The sequence below is a fragment of the Emys orbicularis genome, chromosome 10 (assembly GCF_028017835.1).
Source record: "Emys orbicularis isolate rEmyOrb1 chromosome 10, rEmyOrb1.hap1, whole genome shotgun sequence".
Taxonomy (NCBI): Eukaryota; Metazoa; Chordata; order Testudines; family Emydidae; genus Emys; species Emys orbicularis.
Window position 1 is genome coordinate 86,448,008 of NC_088692.1, and position 18,620 is coordinate 86,466,627.

Consider the following 18,620-nt stretch of genomic DNA (forward strand, 5'->3'; position numbering starts at 1 on the left):
CCGGCCAGCGCGTCCCGTTGCTAGGGCACGGTCACGTGCACCCTGATGCCCCCAGAGCGGTACGCGGGAGCCGTAGCCCCGGGCGCCGATTAATCGGAAGCTGCCATGGCCGATGTAGTCGGGACGGGAGAGGAAGTAGGAGCCATTTTGGTCCGGGTAGGTCACAACTGACCGATTTCCCCCTCCCCTCACAGAGGTGTCAGGGGGGTTCAGCTGCCCCCCCTTCCCATGAGCCTTTGTGCCTTTGCCCCTGGCCAAACTCCCGTGAGCCTCTGAGCGGCCAGCCAGTCTCCCCCCTCCCCCCCGGTGACTGGGAGGCCAGATGGGTCATGGCTGGGGGCAGCCCAGGCTCTGTGGTTGGGCCGCAGCGCTGGGGGGGAGGAGGGAGCGGTTGACACTGTGGCAGGCAGGCAGCCAGGCCCCCATGGCGGCTGGGCAGTGAGTACCCCTGGGTGCGGAGCTAGGGATGGTGCCAAACCTGAGCTCGGTAGCTGTGTGGGTGGGCACCACAGCATGAGGAAGTCCGAGCCCCCGGTGATGGGAGGGTGGCACCACTGAATGGCAGGCGGATGGTGAGGTGAGGGCAGAGGTTCTCAAACTTCACCGCATCGTGACCCCCTTCTGATAACAAAAATTACTACACAACCCCAGGAGGGGGGACTGAAGCCTGAGCCTGCCCAAGACCTGCCGTCCTGGGGATTGGGGGGCCTGTAACCTGAGCCCTGCCACCCAGGGCTGAAGCCCTCAAACTAAGCATAAATTAGAAAGTAGCAAGTTGATGTTTCTATTGGAAAGAAATCAGTCATAGTAAACAAAACTTTCTACAAGCTGTAAGTGGGAACAGTTGCTCTATAATTTAGGTTGTAATATAGTTTAATGCATATCCTTCACGGATCTCAAAGACTTTACAGACTGAGGATGTGATCTGCTCAAATTGAAGTCAATTGAAAACTTCCACTGACTGCAGTGGAGGTAGGCTATGCGGATGGGTTGGAAGTGCAAAGAGATTAAGGGGATCACCCCAACTACCCACTGAGTTGATGGTAGCATTGGGAATGTTGTTGGTGAGGCATATTCAATCAAACCTGGGCCCCACTGCAAGACTATTTGATTGGACTCTGGACTGAAAGGTACAAGAGGTAGTTTACAATTTTATCCATGTCATCTTCCCCAAGCTGATTTCCTGTAATGGTAGGGCATGGGAAGGGCAGACAATAAGGAATGTATTCACAAATGATGTGTTTATGGAAAGAAATACTGGCACAGTGGATGATGATTTGCTGGTAAACTGGAGGTAAGGACCTGTGATATGAAACCAATCTGGACAAAGGAGTCAAGAGGGGGATTCTGGTACCCCAGGGGATTCAAATTATAATTACTTCACAAAGCCACTTGTACTCTAAACTCTGTTGCACAGGAATATGAGTAAAAAATGTAACCTAGAATTTCAAATGGTCTCTGATGGGATGGGGTTGCCTGTAGCATCAGGTTTAGGAACATTATCTGATCTGGCACTGACTTAGAACTCAAAGTTCTAACTCAGTAGGGGGATGGTACCCTGCCCATGTAGAGGGAATGATTTCATTTAATAGGTCTTTTCCATTTCTGAGTACTTTGATCCAGTACAGTTCCTCAAGAGTTATTTTTCCCTTTGTGGTGCTTATAATAATGTATATTATTATAAGGATAGAAAATAAAATGCACTTATCCATGGTGGTTGCACTAGCTAGCATTCAGCTGCTAGGTGAAATTCAAGGGGATGGTTAACCAGGTTTCAGAGGAGGGGATGTGGGTGGGATGGAATGATGGGGGGTCTATGGCCCAGTGAGGAAAATTGTTGCCCTTCAGACACGTAAAATATAAGGGGATATTTTTTCTTTTTCTCCTTCAAGATTAAGATTCTATTTCTGTGAGGTAGGCAGGGTGAAAGGAATGCACCTTGAGTCATGAATGTCACAGCAAGTTGGCTGGGGTACTTGCACACACAGGAGGGAAGGTGGATGGTCTGGGGAAACTTTTAGTTATATAAATGTGTGTTATAATGTGTAGGAATATATATAAATCATATGTGTATGTATAACAAAAATGTATGTATCATTGACATTTTGCTTTTATGTTATCTGTGTAATTATTGTTTGTCTGTCTTGTCTATTTAGATTTATAAGTTCGGGCAAAGACTGTCTCTTCCTAAATGTTAGGAAAGTTCTTAGCATAATGGGGCCTTTTAGTGTTACCACAGTACAAATAATCATAATCAGTGACAAAGACCTATGTGTTCTTGATGTAAGCTACTTCAATGACTGCCTCTGCCTTTCAGACCTTTTGCAGCACCTGCACGCCTCCAGAACTGTGCCAAGAGTAATGCTTGAATGGAATGGGGTCAGGGCCCCACTTGGTGGCAGGTCCTCACTTCTGAATCTCTCTCTCTCAGGTGGCATTGTAAGATGTTGTCCAGGTTTTTGCACTAGCTGTCAGCTTCAGAAGTCCTTGGCAAGATTTCTCTGTGTCTACTGTAAAATTGCAGGGCTGTAGGGGCTTACAAGGGTATTTGCGTCCTCTATTTAGGAAATGTTTTTGCTTTGAATTGAAACCATGTGAAGTACACCATATGTTTTGGTGGTATGTGCGCATTATTCATATAACAACATAATTTTGTAGGTTCAAGAAGACCTTCACCAGCTTAAGGACAAACTGACAAGCATCAACCTTGAACAAAATGGAGAGGGTGTGGATGTTCGTGTGCTTGAAACAGCCATTGAAAGAACTGAAATTGGGCTGAGAGTAAGTAGATCCACAGTTCAAACAGAACAGGAAGAACTTGCCAGTAGTGAAGTGTTTGTCAGTAATTCATTGTAAATACAAGGGTCTAAATAGTTGCCTCTGTCTGTATTCTATTTCTGAATAGCAAGCAACAAGATGCACCAAGCGTTATATTTCAAAACCATGATTGCACTTTTTGGATGGTCAAAGTCAACAGGCCTTGTGGCTTATGAAGTTATCCAAGATGTGCTATAATTACTCATAAATGTCCGACCTGTCATTCCTTTTCAAGTAATTACAAGAACCAGAATGTTAAGTTACATGATCCAAGTGAACATGCTGAGTGTCCCTAACTCCCCTGTAATAATCTAAACTTGATTTTTTTTTCTCTAACAGAAACATGCTGAGAATTATTTAAATGCCATAAATAGAAGTGTGTTGACTATTCCCTATACTGATGAAAAAGAAATGTATTTAGAACAGCCCCCCAAATGGTAAGTAAAAATTAAAATAGTTTTGTTGTGGAAACTAATGCAAGTAAATACTGTAAAAAGTTAACTTTCGCATTCAAATGGGGCACCCAAAGAGTGGAATTTATATATTCCTACCAATGGAGGGAGACAGGAAAAAACTTTATAATGTCAGACTCCTCTAAAGGGAATGGAAGCAGCTGAGTATTTAAGCCATCAGTTGAAACACTTAACCTGGATGAGGTTAATAGATAAGTGCTCTCTTCTAATTCCAGAATCACATGTCTGGAGAAATATCTTACATTGTTAAAATTGTATTGATTCATGGATTGCTCTTCTGTATTACATAAAATATTGAAAAAGAATATAAAAACAAAATGCAGTTCCACATAGGTATATCAAGTTTTTCTGCTAACTCGTATAACTACTATTTTTTCTGTTTACATGAATTTTAGTAAAACTACAGTAGCCAACCAGATGGAGGCAGTACAAGATTTACAGGTAAAACAAAAGCAAGTCTTGTAACTTTTATTATTTCTGTTTCTTTCTAAACTAGGAGGCTTCCTATTGGTGCGGCTCAGAAGCAGTTTATTTTTCCACGGGTGCCTGTTAAACCTCTGACTACCCAGCCGTGTGTCAGATCAGCACCACGTATTTCTCCAGGTTCACAGGTCTGAAATAACTTATTACTACTTTGACAAATAGTCTACAACATTTACTTTGGGTCTAAGGTCAAAAAGCTTACCAAGAATGCCTTGGGTCTGAGTCAGTTAAATATATGAAATTGCTTAGCAAATACTCCTGTAATTTACATTCTTTTAGCCCTCCTGTTCCAAACTCCACACAGAGTCACTTTAGGCCAGCATGGCCATTTGGTAGCTCAGGGTTTTAGAAACTTCTCAGAAGAATGAGCACTCCTCAGAGATGGGAGGCCCTTTTCCTGTCTTCAGAGCAAGGTAAGATCTTGGCGATAGAGGACTTCAAAACCCTCAGGGAAGCCTTTAAAAAGAGGCTGTTCAAGGCCAAGAAAAAGCCTGCTGCCTTTTTTCCTTTTCACGATGACATCAAAGAGATTGTGAGGGAATCCTGGAACAAGTTAGCTGCTTGTTCTGCTTTAAGGCTTCAATCCTATAAGCATGTGCTTAACTTTACTACTGTGAGAGTAGTCCCTTTGAAATCAGTAGCACTAATGTTAAGCATATGCTTAAGTGTTTGGAGGGTCGGGGCCTAAAATGGTGCCCTTTTTACTTAAGAGATGCCACAAGCCCTGGGGAACAGAACTCTTCCATGCATATACAAGGTGATTACCTCTGGAGAAAAGTCAGCTCTCCCATTGGAAATCTGACATTTGGCTGGTGGTTTTTTTTTTTTTTTTTTGCAAGCAGAAATTTTGATTTCCCGCCCCCCCCAAAAGTTATGGTTTTTGAAAATTTTTGATTAAATTTTTTGTTTTATTCTGTGTTATCAATTTTGATTGGTCAGTTTAGTCACATGGTAATTTTAAAAGATTATTTTGAAAAAAAATTAAATTAAAAAAATTCAGTGACAAATTTGAAAAATAAAATTTCTATCAGAATGAAGTTATCTCTGTAATTTTCACAAATTTAAAAAAACCTTTTTTGATAAGCTCTAGTCAGCATTGGGGCCATTGGCTGAATAGTATCCTTTGGGCTAACCCCTAGTTATCTGGTATAATCCACAGTTCTCAGGCTATTTTGAATTAGTTTTTTAAATTAGGGAGGCATCAAATGGGCTGAGAGCACGCTGTTGGTAGGAGGAGCTCTGTTGGATGCCAGAACCCTAACAACAAGGTAAGGAACAAGGCTACTTGCAGGAATGAACCAATGATCGGCAGCCCAGATTTCATACTGCTGGATCCCTCTGCAGAAAATCAGTTTATAAATTAAGACTAACATTTCCCTAGTCACTGTAAATTGAGGAAATTCGATCTAGAAATCTTAAAGAAACAATGAATGTGGAACTCTATGACCCCCTGTTTGAAGAGGGATTGTTCAGATTACAACTGCACTTTAATTCTCCTGGTTTCTTTCTGGTTTGAAGTGCAACCTTAACGTTACTTTAATATGTCTCTGTGCACTAAAATCCCATCATTTACACTTGAAAAGGAATGTAAACTTCACACTTCTGGGGTTCTGCTGAATAGAACACCCACAGCACCATGCAATTTGAAATGGAAAAAAAGTGCTGATGCAGAAAATGATTTTTAGAATCTTTTGGAAACAAAATACAGTTTCCTAGAAAATGTTCCAGCACTCTGCTGTATAAAGACACTTGTGTCATGAAAAATTAGCAAAGGCCAACTAGTTTATAATCGGAGTATAATCCAAGGTCTTTCAACAGTTACATGCACGGGTGAACTTAATTTAGAGCAGGACACACACTACGTCCTACCCTGACTTTCCCTTGTGGGGGTTTGGAGTCCCATTGTCCTTTCATTTCTGATATCTCTGACATCTGCTTAAAAATGCATATCCACGGACACACAAGATAGCCCTAATTTCCCATTATGAAGTAAATGACAAACAGTGCTGTTTTGCCAGCTGTTCTACATGCATGGCATGCTAACATAAAAGCTTTTATTATTAAATAGTTGTGAAATCCAGCTGGGAAATTACCACCTAGAATTCCCCACTTTCTGTCTTTTAAACTAGGTAATCCCCAGTTGCAACTATAAACTGTTTTTCCACATTAAAAACAATGTAAGGTGAACAGTTATCAGTTGTTAAGGGTACTTAAGCATCTACAGGCTTAGTTTATTTAACCTGTTGGTTAGAGGAATCAAGTTTCAAACATATATTGTAGATTCTGAAAGAAAAAAATAGTTCATATAGCATTATCTCTGTGGTTTGTGGTTAGTAGCAGGCTGCATGATGGTAGATATGGAGCATAAATTGTGCTTGCAGTAGTTAGCAGAAAACAAGATTACAATCAAATTAACACAGACTATATTTTCACATACAGATTGTTAGAATTCTTGCCATATGCCAAATAGTCTGGCCACAGATGTGCTAGTATACTCTTGAAATTATTATTTACACGCAGGTACAGTATTTCTGAATCATAGCAACAGCAGGATGAGATTGTGCTAGCCCAGATATATGGAAAATCAGGATGCATTGTCATTCTTGCTTGTTGTAATTGGGTTTGTTCTTCCAGGGAAGCCTGAGAGATTTACACACACATCTCCCACTAGGATTAATTGGGGATGTCTCTTAAATCCCCCGCACAGCAATGGTAGTGAAGACCTTAGTGTCTCTATAGCTGGGTAATTCAGTTCAAACTTATTTAGAGAATCTGCTGGGTTCAAAAGACCTGAACTGATCCGTTTGTTTTTCTTTTCAAAAACTGTTTTACTTATGGCGCCCTAAAGACATAATGTGGATTCCCTGTTCTCTCATTAGTATCGATGGGAGTTACAAAGGTAAATGAAGAAAATAGACTCTATAGTACTGTCAACTAGGTGAAAGCTGTCAATTGTTAGGGATGAGAATTGCTTCAAAGTAGACGAATATACTTTTTGTTTCAAAGACTAATATGATATAGTCAGTTTACAAGGTGGAGTTCCCTTCTGGACAGTGGGCCATGCGCCACTTAAGTCCTCAAAAATAGGCCTTGTGTGGTGGACAGGATTTGTTGGCCCCTCTATATGGGCTGAATTTCACCCAGTATGAAGTGACATTTGTACTGAAGTAGAATGAGACTTGATTGTAACATACAGTTCTGTGGATAGTGAACCAGTATGTAGAAGGGAGAAATACACAGAACCTCCAAAAATATGAAGTCCTTTAGCAGCTGATCCACCACTTGATAACGTGGTAGACACATCTACACTGCTCTGGGTTGTCCCTTTCCATTTATCTGTTAGTAGAGGGGCCTGTATGGTACTTCCCAGTTATCCTGACCCAGAGCCAGTGACACCAGGTGGGATGCCCCGTCTTTTCCCTATTGGCTCCTTCCCTTGGCTCCTGTTGAGTCCCAATTACCCTAGAGGCACTCTGAGCATCTTCCATTTTTCTGGCCAGTTTAAAAGTGACTGTGGCACACATCACCCATGATTTTTCTTACTAAAACTGGAATAAGTCCTGTACAGTACGTTTGCAGGGATCACCACTAGATTATTTGCTTGTTGTAGGTGTGTAACATGCCAGTTGCCCTGTCCATCACATCCCCTTCTTGTGCACTGTGATAATAGAAGCTGGAGATATAGATGATAGAAGTTACAGAGAAATAGACCTATTAGATCATCCAGTCTATCTCCCTGCAAAGATTGTTCCCAACAGTACATTCACATTTAGAAAGTAGCTTTTGTCAGCTTTCTTTCTTAAGCATTTCATTTCTCATTATCCTGAGTGGAATTTGCCACTGGGAGATTTGTCATTTTACTGTCAGCCTGTGACTGGGGAGTTTACATTGTGAGTTGTCTCTTGTTTTTAATTGAGAAGGTCTTCAGAAAGAACCATTGCATCTTTCTTTCCAACCCTTGTTTAATAGCACAAGCAGTTTGCTTGTTGTATAGCAGTGTGGTGTGGTAATAAAATAAATACTGTACCACAAAATAATTGTTGAGGTGAAAAATGAACTTTCTGCCTCAGTGCAGCCATCTAGGTAAAAGAGCAATTGGTGTGGATAATAACTTTTGTTTTTGTAAACCAAAGTTTAACAATCACATTTGATATGTTTGCTTGTGATTACTTTCAAAAGAAGAGGATATAAAGGTCAGATAAATTCAAACATGTTTAGTTCTTCAATAAATAAAACAAATTGCAATCTTCTATTAATAGTTTAAGAGATCATTTTGAAGGTATTTTAAAACATATACAAATTAATTTTGTTTTTCAAAATTTGACATCCCCTTAAAACCCTTTTTAAAAATTGGATAGAAATCTCAGTGATCAGTTCTTGACTATAACTACATTATATATTTAGCTAGATCTATTGAGGGTGTACTTTTCCATTCCTAGAGGGAGCTAATGGGAGTTATGACCACAGAGAGCTGGTGTAAATCGATGTCGCTCTATTGACTTCATTGGCGATATGTCAGTTTAGGCCAGCTGAGAACGTTTCCCATTCATCAGTTGGTGAATAAACCCATATCTGTGCCAGGCAGTTGAGCAATGTTACTTCCGTGGAACTACTGGGAGGTATTACTTCTCTTGATGCAGATCCAGATGTTTTGTTCTGACTTTCAATGCAATTAAAACATATGCACTATGGTAAATGCAAATGTTTTCAGTGATCATTTTATTTTGGGCAGTGCTCCTTCTATTTTGCAAAAATTGTATGCATTAGATTAATTTAAAAATGAAATGATTAAGAAACTGTCTTTACATGTTTTCTGTCCTTTAGGATTGTCTTCCACACTAATTTGTATGAGCAAAACAGCTGGATCCATTCCACACAAATGAAACAGGACATTAAAAAAAACCTGTATTTTAATGCTTGGTACTATAACGATTATTTTCTCATTGACTTACTAAACAAATGCTCTACCTGCATTGAACCAATAGGCCGTAACTGATCCACGGAAGCTATTCTGGTCCATAAGATCAATGATTCCTGAATTTAAAAATCTCTGGCAAGCTTGGCCATGATGGATGAAACTATTACTGTAAAGTATATCAACAATGCACATTTAACCCCCTCCCATAATCAGAGCTCGTATTTGCCACATCCAGTTAATAGGAGTCTGATTCAGCAAAGCGCTTCAGGAGAGAACAACACACCCATCAAGGAGCAAATAGATCCTTGTGGCCAAAAATCCTGGCTTACTTTCTGTCCTGAACTGAACTTATTTACTTACTCTCAAGTACATATTCATTCAGGAATGATCCTCCACCCCACCGAAATTAATAGGAAGACTCCTGGCAAGGGAGGAGAGGGTGGGGAGAATTGGACCAATTTTGAGTTTCAAGCTGTATTTTAATCCTTGCCTCTTTGCTTTCTATATGGTAATTTATTTCAATATATTTTCTGTTCAGCTACAGAATCTCAAGTGTTCCTTATGCCCGTAACTGATCTTAGTATTAGATGTTTGCTGTGTCTCTTGCATACCTTTTACTAAATCCGACTATAGATTTATAGTGTAGAGATGTAGCTAGAATCCCTTATGGTGCTTGCAAACCTAGTTTGGAGTTTACCTTTGGTAACCCTGAGGGAAAAGTGTCCAATTTAACAGAGTAAGAGCATACTTTGCCTGTTTAGCCATAGTACATACAGAGTTCATTGGCTAAATCTTTCACTTGGATGGTGACAAGTAAATCCCAGGCTGAATTTTTAGTCCCATCATCCTCACTGGAATTTTTAATTTTTTTAAATTAGGAATGTTTTCTTTTGGCGAAATAGAGTAGATGTCCATTTGTAGATTCAATGATAGAAACTACATGCAACCTACATCACTCAAATGGATCAAACCTAATGTATAATTTTCCTTCACACCTGAAATTTAACTAATGTATGATGTGTAGCTCTAGAACTTTCAGGACATGTTAAATAAGTAGATCCAACAGAGTTTGGTGGAATGATATTTGTGATATTAATTGTCAAATCTAATCACAAATACATTTTTTCATTATTCAGTTCAGTGGATTGTTGAATAACATTAATCAAATTATTTGAAATCTTCTCCCCATTTATTGATGAATGAATTCATCAGCAATGTTTTTCATTATGCAATCACTTTTGTTGTTAAACATTTTAGTTTATGTAGTAAATATATTTTGAGAATATGTATAGTATTCTTTTATGTCTTTGTTTCAGCACAAGCTTGCAATGAATGTGAAAATCATGTATGATCCAGGGGACACCAGTAATAGAGTTCTTTTAAAACAGAACTATGGAATCAGTTTGCCACTTATTAATAAGAGAAAATCAGCTCCTGTAAGTAATTTGTTTCAGTGCCCTTTTTTATCAATATTGACCTTATTTTTAGTTTAGGCTTTCATATTGTAATATTTTACATAAGTATATCTTACCCTTTTCCCTCTCTCTCTCGCTCTCTTTTTTTTTTTTTTTAATTTCATAAGTATTACTAACATCATTTTAACAGAGCAACAATGCTGTCAAATACAGTAGTACAGCGGCACTGTGTTTAAAGTAACAGGGCCTCGATCCTGCGAAGACTTAAGCATGTGCTTATCTTTACCCACAGTGAGTAGTCCAATTAAAGTCTGTGAGTACAGTTAAACATGCACACAATCCTTTGCAAGTTTGGGGCTGATGGGATTTTGGGCCTGCTCCAAATTGCATTGAAGGAAATGGAAAGACTCTGGTTTTAATGGACTTTGGATCAGTTCCTTTGTTGTTAAGGAACTGTGAAGGAATAAACTCTATTTTCAAGCTTCTGAGAGCATAATATAAACAATGAGTTTGAAAATTATGAAAAATACACATACAGCCCTTGACATTTTGTTGTTATATTCTTCATTGACATTTTTTCAAAAGTAACCTTAACAATAAAATACTGTAATTCCAGAGATAAGTGTCAGTGAACTAACAAAGAGAGGCTCCCTTATTTAAACTAGGGAATCAAAGAATTTTAAACATCCGTATCTTGATGAAGTCTAAAGTTTGCAATAAAGAGAGAAACCCAGAAATACAATGAACTAATCATATAGACTTATATGTTTTAGAAAAATGCTTTAGAGCAGTGTTTCCCAAACTAGGGACGCCGCTTGTGTAGGGAAAGCCCCCTGGCGGGCCGGGCCATTTTTTTTACTGGCCGCGTCCGCAGGTCCGGCCAATCGCGGCTCCCACTGGCTGCGGTTCGCCGCTCCAGGCCAATGGGAGCTGCTGGAAGCGGTGGCCAGTACGTCCTCCGGCCCGCACCGCTTCCAGCAGCTCCCATTGGCCTGGAGCAGCGAACCGCGGCCAGTGGGAGCCGCGATTGGCCGGACCTGTGGATGCGGCAGGTAAACAAACCGGCCCAGCCCGCCAGGGGCTTTCCCTACACAAGCGGCGTCCCAAGTTTGGGAAACACTGCTTTAGAGTAATATTATAGTTTTCTTCACATAAGGGGTGGGGAAGATTTGATAGTAATTTTTTTGTTTGTTTTGGTTCCTGCTGCTGCCTGATTGTGTACTTCCAATTCCAAATGAGGTGTGTGTGGTTGACTGGTCAGTTCGTAACTCTGGTGTTCGTAACTTTGAGGTTCTACTGTAGTTATAATTCAGAGCTGTTACCAAGAAAGAAAAAAGATAGCAAGATCACACTTCATACGTGAGACTTCTGTTGTCAAGAGTACATTACCTGTGGAGTGCAAAATGCCACCTCAGATACACTTAGTTGTATAAATGACAGCACCTGGATACTATGATGGTAGTGTCTTTTTGAAATATTTAAAACAGAGTCTTTGGAATATTTTGGAAGACTAGAATTCTCTTCAATATTGTCTACCTCTCCTTATGTGAGATTGAGTTTTTCTAATATGGCCACTATTCTAAATAACCTTTCAGCTCCTCTACATACTGTGTCATTATGTTTGGACACCAAATACAAAACAATTAGGTTTATATCATCCTTGTAGAACAACATTCTCTATTCCTTGCTCAGTCAGGCTATATTTGACAAGCTTTCTTTCTTCAGAGGAAACATATATTGGGGAAGAGGGGGAGAGAGAAAAGGTATCATCAGCTACCATGTCATTGCCTCTGTTGAGGAGGAGAGGCTTGTGAAAACAGATGTATTGACTATACACAGAATCAACATTAGACTTTGAGCTCTGTTAAACAATTTGGGTAGGGCTCAAGATGACTATCTAGGCCAGGGGTCTCAAACTCAAATGACCACAAGGGCCACATGAGGACTAGTGCATTGGCCCGAGGGCCGCATCACTGACAACCCCCTTCCCTTGCTGCCCCTGGCCCCGCCCCCACTCCACCCCTTCCATGAGGCCCTGCCCCGTCTCTTCTCCACCTCCTCCCCTGAGCGCACGGCTCCCTGCTCCTCCCTCCTCCCTCCTGGAAAGTGCGAAGCGCCACCTAGAGTAATGCACCTCACTCAAAGGACAAAACATGCACTTAGTTAGATTTACTTCTGTTAAAGCCCCCCCACTGCATTGGGTGCACCATCACTCCACCCCTGCTCTGCCTCTTCCAGGGGTGGCAGGTTTGTAGAAATTTTGGTGGTGCCCAGAACCTGCCCCCCCCAAACTCCGCCCCCACCTGCCTAAGTCTCTGGGAGGGAGTTTGGGTGGGGGAGAGGGTGGGGATGCAGGCTCTGGGATGGAGTTTGGGGATAGGAGGGGGTGCAGGGGTGAGGGCTATGGGGCTGGGGATGAGGGGTTTGGGGCATTGGAGAGGCTCAGAACTAAGGCAGAAGGGAAGGGGAAGGGCAGCCTGCCCTGGCCATAGTGGAGGGGGGCACTAGGACCCTGCAGCAGCAGGTGATGCCGGAAGCCGGCAGAGCAGAGCGGAGTCAGCATGAGCTGCAGGCTCCGGGGCAGTGAAGGGGAGCCTGGGGGACACTCGGGGGAGACGCGTGGGGGTGGCAGGCAGGGCCGGCCCCAAACATTGGGGAGCAGGGAGCTTAGCTGCCATATAAAATAACTGGGGGGGGGGGGCGCAGGGAGCTTGGCGGGCCGCAGGGAAGAGCGTGTTTGAGACCCCTGATCTAGGCCTTTGTTTTCTCAGAGCATGGTTTCAAAGTAACTAATCCCTCCCATCTAATTTGTGTAACTCGAGCAACACAAGTTATCAAAATCATTCTTTCAGTTTTTGAAGCGTTCTGTTTATCCAAGATAGTTCTGTGGATGCTGAGATGCAAAGGCGCTGAGGTTTCATTTTCAGTGGGCTTGATTCAGCTCCTGTTGAGGAGACTAGAAAGATTCTTCAGTGGAAGTTGTGGGTCAGTCCCAAAAGCTGTTTACTCCATCTCTATAGACAGGAAGAAAAAAAAAAATAAAGTAAAACCACTTTGATCAGCTGGGTGCAAGCACCTCGCTACTGATCTAAGGCATCTGCCACACTTAAACCTACCCTCTTATTGGCTGAAAATGGACATTTTGAAAAGAAGTGGCACAACTGTGTGAGACTAAAGTTTGACTCTCAGATTTCTGCACCTCCACCGCTGTCCTTTTAAAATATATGAATAAGCATTAACATGGTATTTTCCACAATGTTGCTTTTATAGTTAATATGTGCAGACTTATTCCAAAGATCAATTACTCTCATAATTTCGATTCAGCAGTGTGGACCACAGGGAAGCACATGCCCAATGATCTAATCCAAAACACTCTTTTACAATTTAATTTATGTAATAGAAGCATTATGCAGCAAGCCCTGTGCCATACGCAGCATTCTAGGGTGTTTGGTTTTAAACAACGTAAACAGCATCTGTGAATGGCACAGTTGTGAGCTGACACTTATAAAAAATGATTTTTGAACGCCGTTGCCCAGACTAAGAGGTGATTTGTCTAACCCTGTGATATAGAGTTAATTAGAAAAAAACATCATGGCTAATGGCATTTTAAAACCACTCTAAAACAGAGGAATATTATTTTGCTGCAGAGAGTCGTGTTTTACCACTCTCACTGAAACATGTACTGATCAGCGAAAACTTTTAATGTTGACTTAAATTACAAATGTTAGTCTAAATTAGGGAAGCTATTTGAGACATACTAACAGTTGCTAAGAAACTGTATATAGCATATGGTTTTATATAAAAAAAATATGGCAGGGAGGTGGAATAACCAAACAGGTATTTTCCATCTTCAATGTCTATAATTCTTCAATAGCACTACTTAGCCAGTAGCCTTTTAAAAGTTGTTTGTTTTTTAAATCTCAGGAAGTACTTTGTTTTATACCTTTTTTAGAAGATGTTTCAGTTGCTATTGAAACCTGATGCCAACAATTTGAAAGCATGAGGATTTTCCTGGATTTTTTTCAAAATACAAAATTTTTTTCAGAGAGTATCGTCTGCACTGCGATAAAAGACCTGTGGCATGGCCGTGGCTGGCCTGGGTTCAGCTGACTTGGGCTTGCAAGGCTATAATGTTGCAGCGTAGGTGTTTGGGCTCGGGCTGGTTCAAGCCCCGCGAGCCCAAGTCAGCTGACCCAGGCTCTGAGATTCTGTGCCATGGATTTCTTATCACAGTATAGCCATACCCCTAGTGGGATTGTGGTTGCAATGATATCCATAAGTGTCAACTATAACGAAACAAGTTACTGTTGCTGCTCCATAATTAAATTAAGATACATAATTGTGGAGCTGGGACTGAAACTATGATCCTCTAGTTTTAAAAATAAAGGTCTCACTTCCACTTTAGCTACAGAAAGACTTCGCTTAGAAAAACCCTTATTCTCTCTAAGATGTAACCAGTCAATAGAGGGCAACATGCCAGTACACTCATAGTTCCTGAACTTGCTCCCACTGAAGCTGATGGCCAAATAACTCCTATTAAAATAAATGGGAGCTGAATTTGGACCAAAAGTATCCAGAGCAAAAAATGATTGTAATTTTGCTTAATTGTAACCTATATTCTTCAAAGATAGCCAGCACCTGAGTATGCAAGGAAAGTTAACCATTTGGAAGGTTTGAAGGGCTATTAACAAACTGGTTTTGAGGTAAAAGGAGACAAAAGATATTAGATAAATCAATTTCAAATCAGGATATAATTGTTTGTAGTGACCTGTAACTTAAAAACAGTTAGACAGATTTTCTTCAAACCGTGGAAACATTGTTCTTTGAAAGAAGAGTGAATGTGGCAACTTTCCAAGTCAGTAGCTGATATTGGATTTTTACGATGAAAGCTAAGTGCAGGCTTTAACTGTGGAGCAGCTACCGCCACACCATAGTTTTGTCGTTATGTTGCCTCAACTCCTATTTGTCTGATCAGCATTAGCTCTCTTCCTCTATCGTAACATTCCATACATAGCTAAAACCAAGTAAAGAATATAGTCCCATTTTCAACAACAAAGGTATTTTGGGCATCACATTATTTGCCGAGTACATTCTGGGCAACAAATGATGAGGCGATACCCATTAAAAATAGACACTTCCCATGGAGCATCTAGCAAAACAAAATGCTGATCTGAATTGCCGCAAAAATAACTCTGACTAACTGCTGTGACCTAAAAGAGATTCAGAACTGTACTTTCGGTTTTCCTAGGATCGCTGTGCTGCTATAGAATTATACTGGCACTTTGGTCCCAGTTTCCATCTAAATAAATATATAACATAATGTAAACTTAGTACCTTTTAATTTATTCATGAGGTATAATTTAATACTCTGATTTCTCATTTTTATAAGTCGCATCATATTCATTGTTTTTCACTAACTTACTTCAATTGCAGCGGTATCCATCACCATTTAATTATTCACTCTTTTCCCCGTGTGTATGTTGATACTAATCTTATACTCTCTCACTAAAAGCATATATATTTCCATAATTATAAAGTAATGCTTAGTGTGGCAGTTCTGTTAATTTCAAATGATTAGAAGGACGAGCAGAAGAAAGAAAGGAACAAAAGACCTCAAAACCCACTTGTATTTTAAGCCCATGCATATGACAACAATTACAGTCAAAACATAATTTGGCATCAGTGGCAGAATTAGATTTAAACAAATTGATTTTACACGACAGTCATTCCAAATGAGCTTGTTGCATTTGTAAACTGTACTAAGAAGCACAAGAATTGTTGCCACTAAAAATAAAAAAGGGAATAATTGGTGAGATGGAGTTAACTTAACAGATGACTACAGTCAGCATCCTTTCAACCTAGAAATGGGAATGTGAAGGTCACCCCCATCTCAGATGACAAACAGAGAACATTTTGTTGGTAAACAAATTAATCTTTCGAAAGGTCACCATTTGTTTTAAGTTTTTATCCAGTTCTTGTCATCTGGAATCAGAGATTGACTGTCATTTTGCTAGGCAGGGTGCAGTCAGAGCCACCAAAGCTGCTTCTGTACATATCAGCATTCCTTGAGAAAACTCAGTGCCTGATTGCGATGCTATGGGCTGCTGGTTTACAGCTGTCTCCGGACAAGAATGGAGGCCCACCCCTGAATTCCAATAAGATGGGCCTGCATATTCTGCTTGGTGTAAGCTGGCCCTTTGCCCACAAGTAAAATGTATTGTAGTTCAAGCCAGCAATTATCTCTCTTACTTCCTTCTGTGCTGCTTCTGTTCTCTTTTTCAAAAAACAGATGTGGTATTCACTGAAGTTCTGCATCTATTCTCTTTCACACCTGCTATGGCAGAATTTTGACAGAGGTAGATTCTGGGAAAGCTAGCAGTAAGCCATCAGCTATCGTTTCTTTGATAATAGTTTAAAGGAACAGTGCTGATTTTTCAGGTAAAGGGAGTTTAGTGCTATCTCTTTAGAGGACCCAAAGGAAATTTAGAATAGATCTGCTATATTATTATGAAGAAGCCCTGGCAGTTCCATATTTAAGGTTGTGTTGGGCTGTCCACTTAAAACAGGGTTTATATCGCCCTGTATACATAAAAGCTCCTGTTTATTGTCACCCACAGTCTATACTAGAGTGTGTACATTGGAATAAGAAGGGCAAACTTGAATTTTTGAGATAATTTTCAAACCCTGAAATCTCAGAATTTCAGCAGACAAACCCCTTGAAAAATCGTTCATTTCTGACATTTTTACAAAGACTGTTGTAATTTTGGGCACTTATCACATTACAATGGCTCTACTGAAGTCAATGCGAGTTTGGATTCCCCATGCCACCTCATGGTGAACAGAGGAGAAGAATGAGGTCATTTGAAAACAATTTTTAAAAATATTAAGATTAATTGGCTTGTTTGTCGTAATGGCCTTTTTTTAAACAACCATGGAGGCTGATGGAGTACTGCAGCTTCGCTGGGACTTTCTATTCTCCAATGCTACCCCTCTATCTCCACTGCTCAGCACATACATATCCACACAGAAAAACTGTGTCCGTTTAGAGGCTAAGTTATTAAGACTGTACATCCTAACAGTGCAAACCATAAAAAAAAAACCTGGGGAAATAGGTAGTTAAGTCACTCAGCACCCTGTCATCAGTTTTTCACAACTTGAATTAACTTCATTCCATCATTCACAGCCCACGTATCCTCCACCCTCCACCTGAACAGCCAGCAGGTCCCTTTGATCACCAACCATGTATATTCATGTGTTTTGATTATTAATATGGAATTTCTATGGTTTCATAAATTACATCGTACATGCCTTAGCATAGGTGTACATATGTATATGAGGTCTGGTGTCAGATTGCAAATGGTGGCTGCAAAATACATTTTCTGTAATGTTCAGGGAAATGTGTGTGAATGGGTGATCTGTGGTGTTAGTGATTGCTGTTAATTTGTAATGAGGAAGTTACAGGATTGGGTGGGGTTAATAACTTTTTTTTTTTTAATTACATGGAAAATTAAGTTGTCCTTTGAAGAATGACTGGACCTGATTCTTCACTCCACTAGTGTAAATCTGGTGCAACAGAGTGGAGAGTCAGGCCCATTGTGTCAAGTGTGGAGACAAAATTCACAATCAAATTCTCTGCTTGAATTCCTCTGTAAAAGTCAGTAGATTTATACCAGTAGAGAATTTGGCTCCTAATCATTATACAGTGAAACAGACAGATTTTAGGTGTGCTTCAGGTGCAGATTTCAATGCAGCCTTCACTATCAAGTCACTGCAGAGACCTTGTGTGTGTGTGTGTTGTCATTCTCACTAAATACGGCTTTTTTTTTTTTTAACAAAGGAAATAGTGAACTAATGGGAAAATCCTTGCTACATTAAAACAAGTACTCCATTTAAAATGAAGCAAAGAAAAAATACCATATAGAGTGGGACAGTTGTATCTACAAGAGAAACACACTTTTAAAAGGCTGATAGAATTGTTTTTCTCATGTCTCAGGTTAATTATACTCAGAAGCGCCTGAGATAAAAAAATACTTTTGCGACACACTCCAGGCACATTATACAGAGCAAATCTTAGCCTGCACTACAAATGAAGTGCTCGCTCCTCGCCTTTGAAAACTGTATGTTAAAACACCCATCACAAGCAAGCACACTGTCTGCTGACTTCATAAAAAGATACTTGCTGAATCATAATGTTTGTAACTTGCTTTACTAGAAGATATTACTCATGGAGGAACAGCTCTTAAATTCTAATCAACTCTCTTAAACCTGTTAGGGATCAATTATAGCTCTTCTAAGCCTGAGTTGTGTTGTGGACAGAGGAGGTGAACTACCAGAAATTATTAGGCCTGATTCTTTGCTGCCTGGTCGTTTAGACCTGTGCAACCAGGGTGTAAAACATGGACAAATGAGAATGGTAGAGTTTTACACTTTGAGTAGTCATTTACAACTGTACAATGTGCAAGGTAGTGAAGAAGAAGAAGGCACATTATACCATTGAAAGCACTCCATGGGCCT

General features: G+C 40.3%; 1 protein-coding gene across 1 annotated transcript in view; it reads left to right on the forward strand.

The window, feature by feature from the left end:
• Positions 1 to 90: 90 nt before the first annotated feature.
• IQCH (IQ motif containing H) overlaps positions 91 to 18,620 on the forward strand; it is a 112,351-nt gene continuing 93,821 nt past the window's right edge. The window contains exons 1-5 of the mRNA XM_065412129.1: positions 91 to 156; positions 2,659 to 2,781; positions 3,157 to 3,254; positions 3,787 to 3,901; positions 10,008 to 10,127. Of these exons, the coding sequence (XP_065268201.1) occupies positions 106 to 156; positions 2,659 to 2,781; positions 3,157 to 3,254; positions 3,787 to 3,901; positions 10,008 to 10,127 (507 nt within the window). The 5' untranslated portion in view covers positions 91 to 105. The remainder of the gene's footprint in view (positions 157 to 2,658; positions 2,782 to 3,156; positions 3,255 to 3,786; positions 3,902 to 10,007; positions 10,128 to 18,620) is intronic.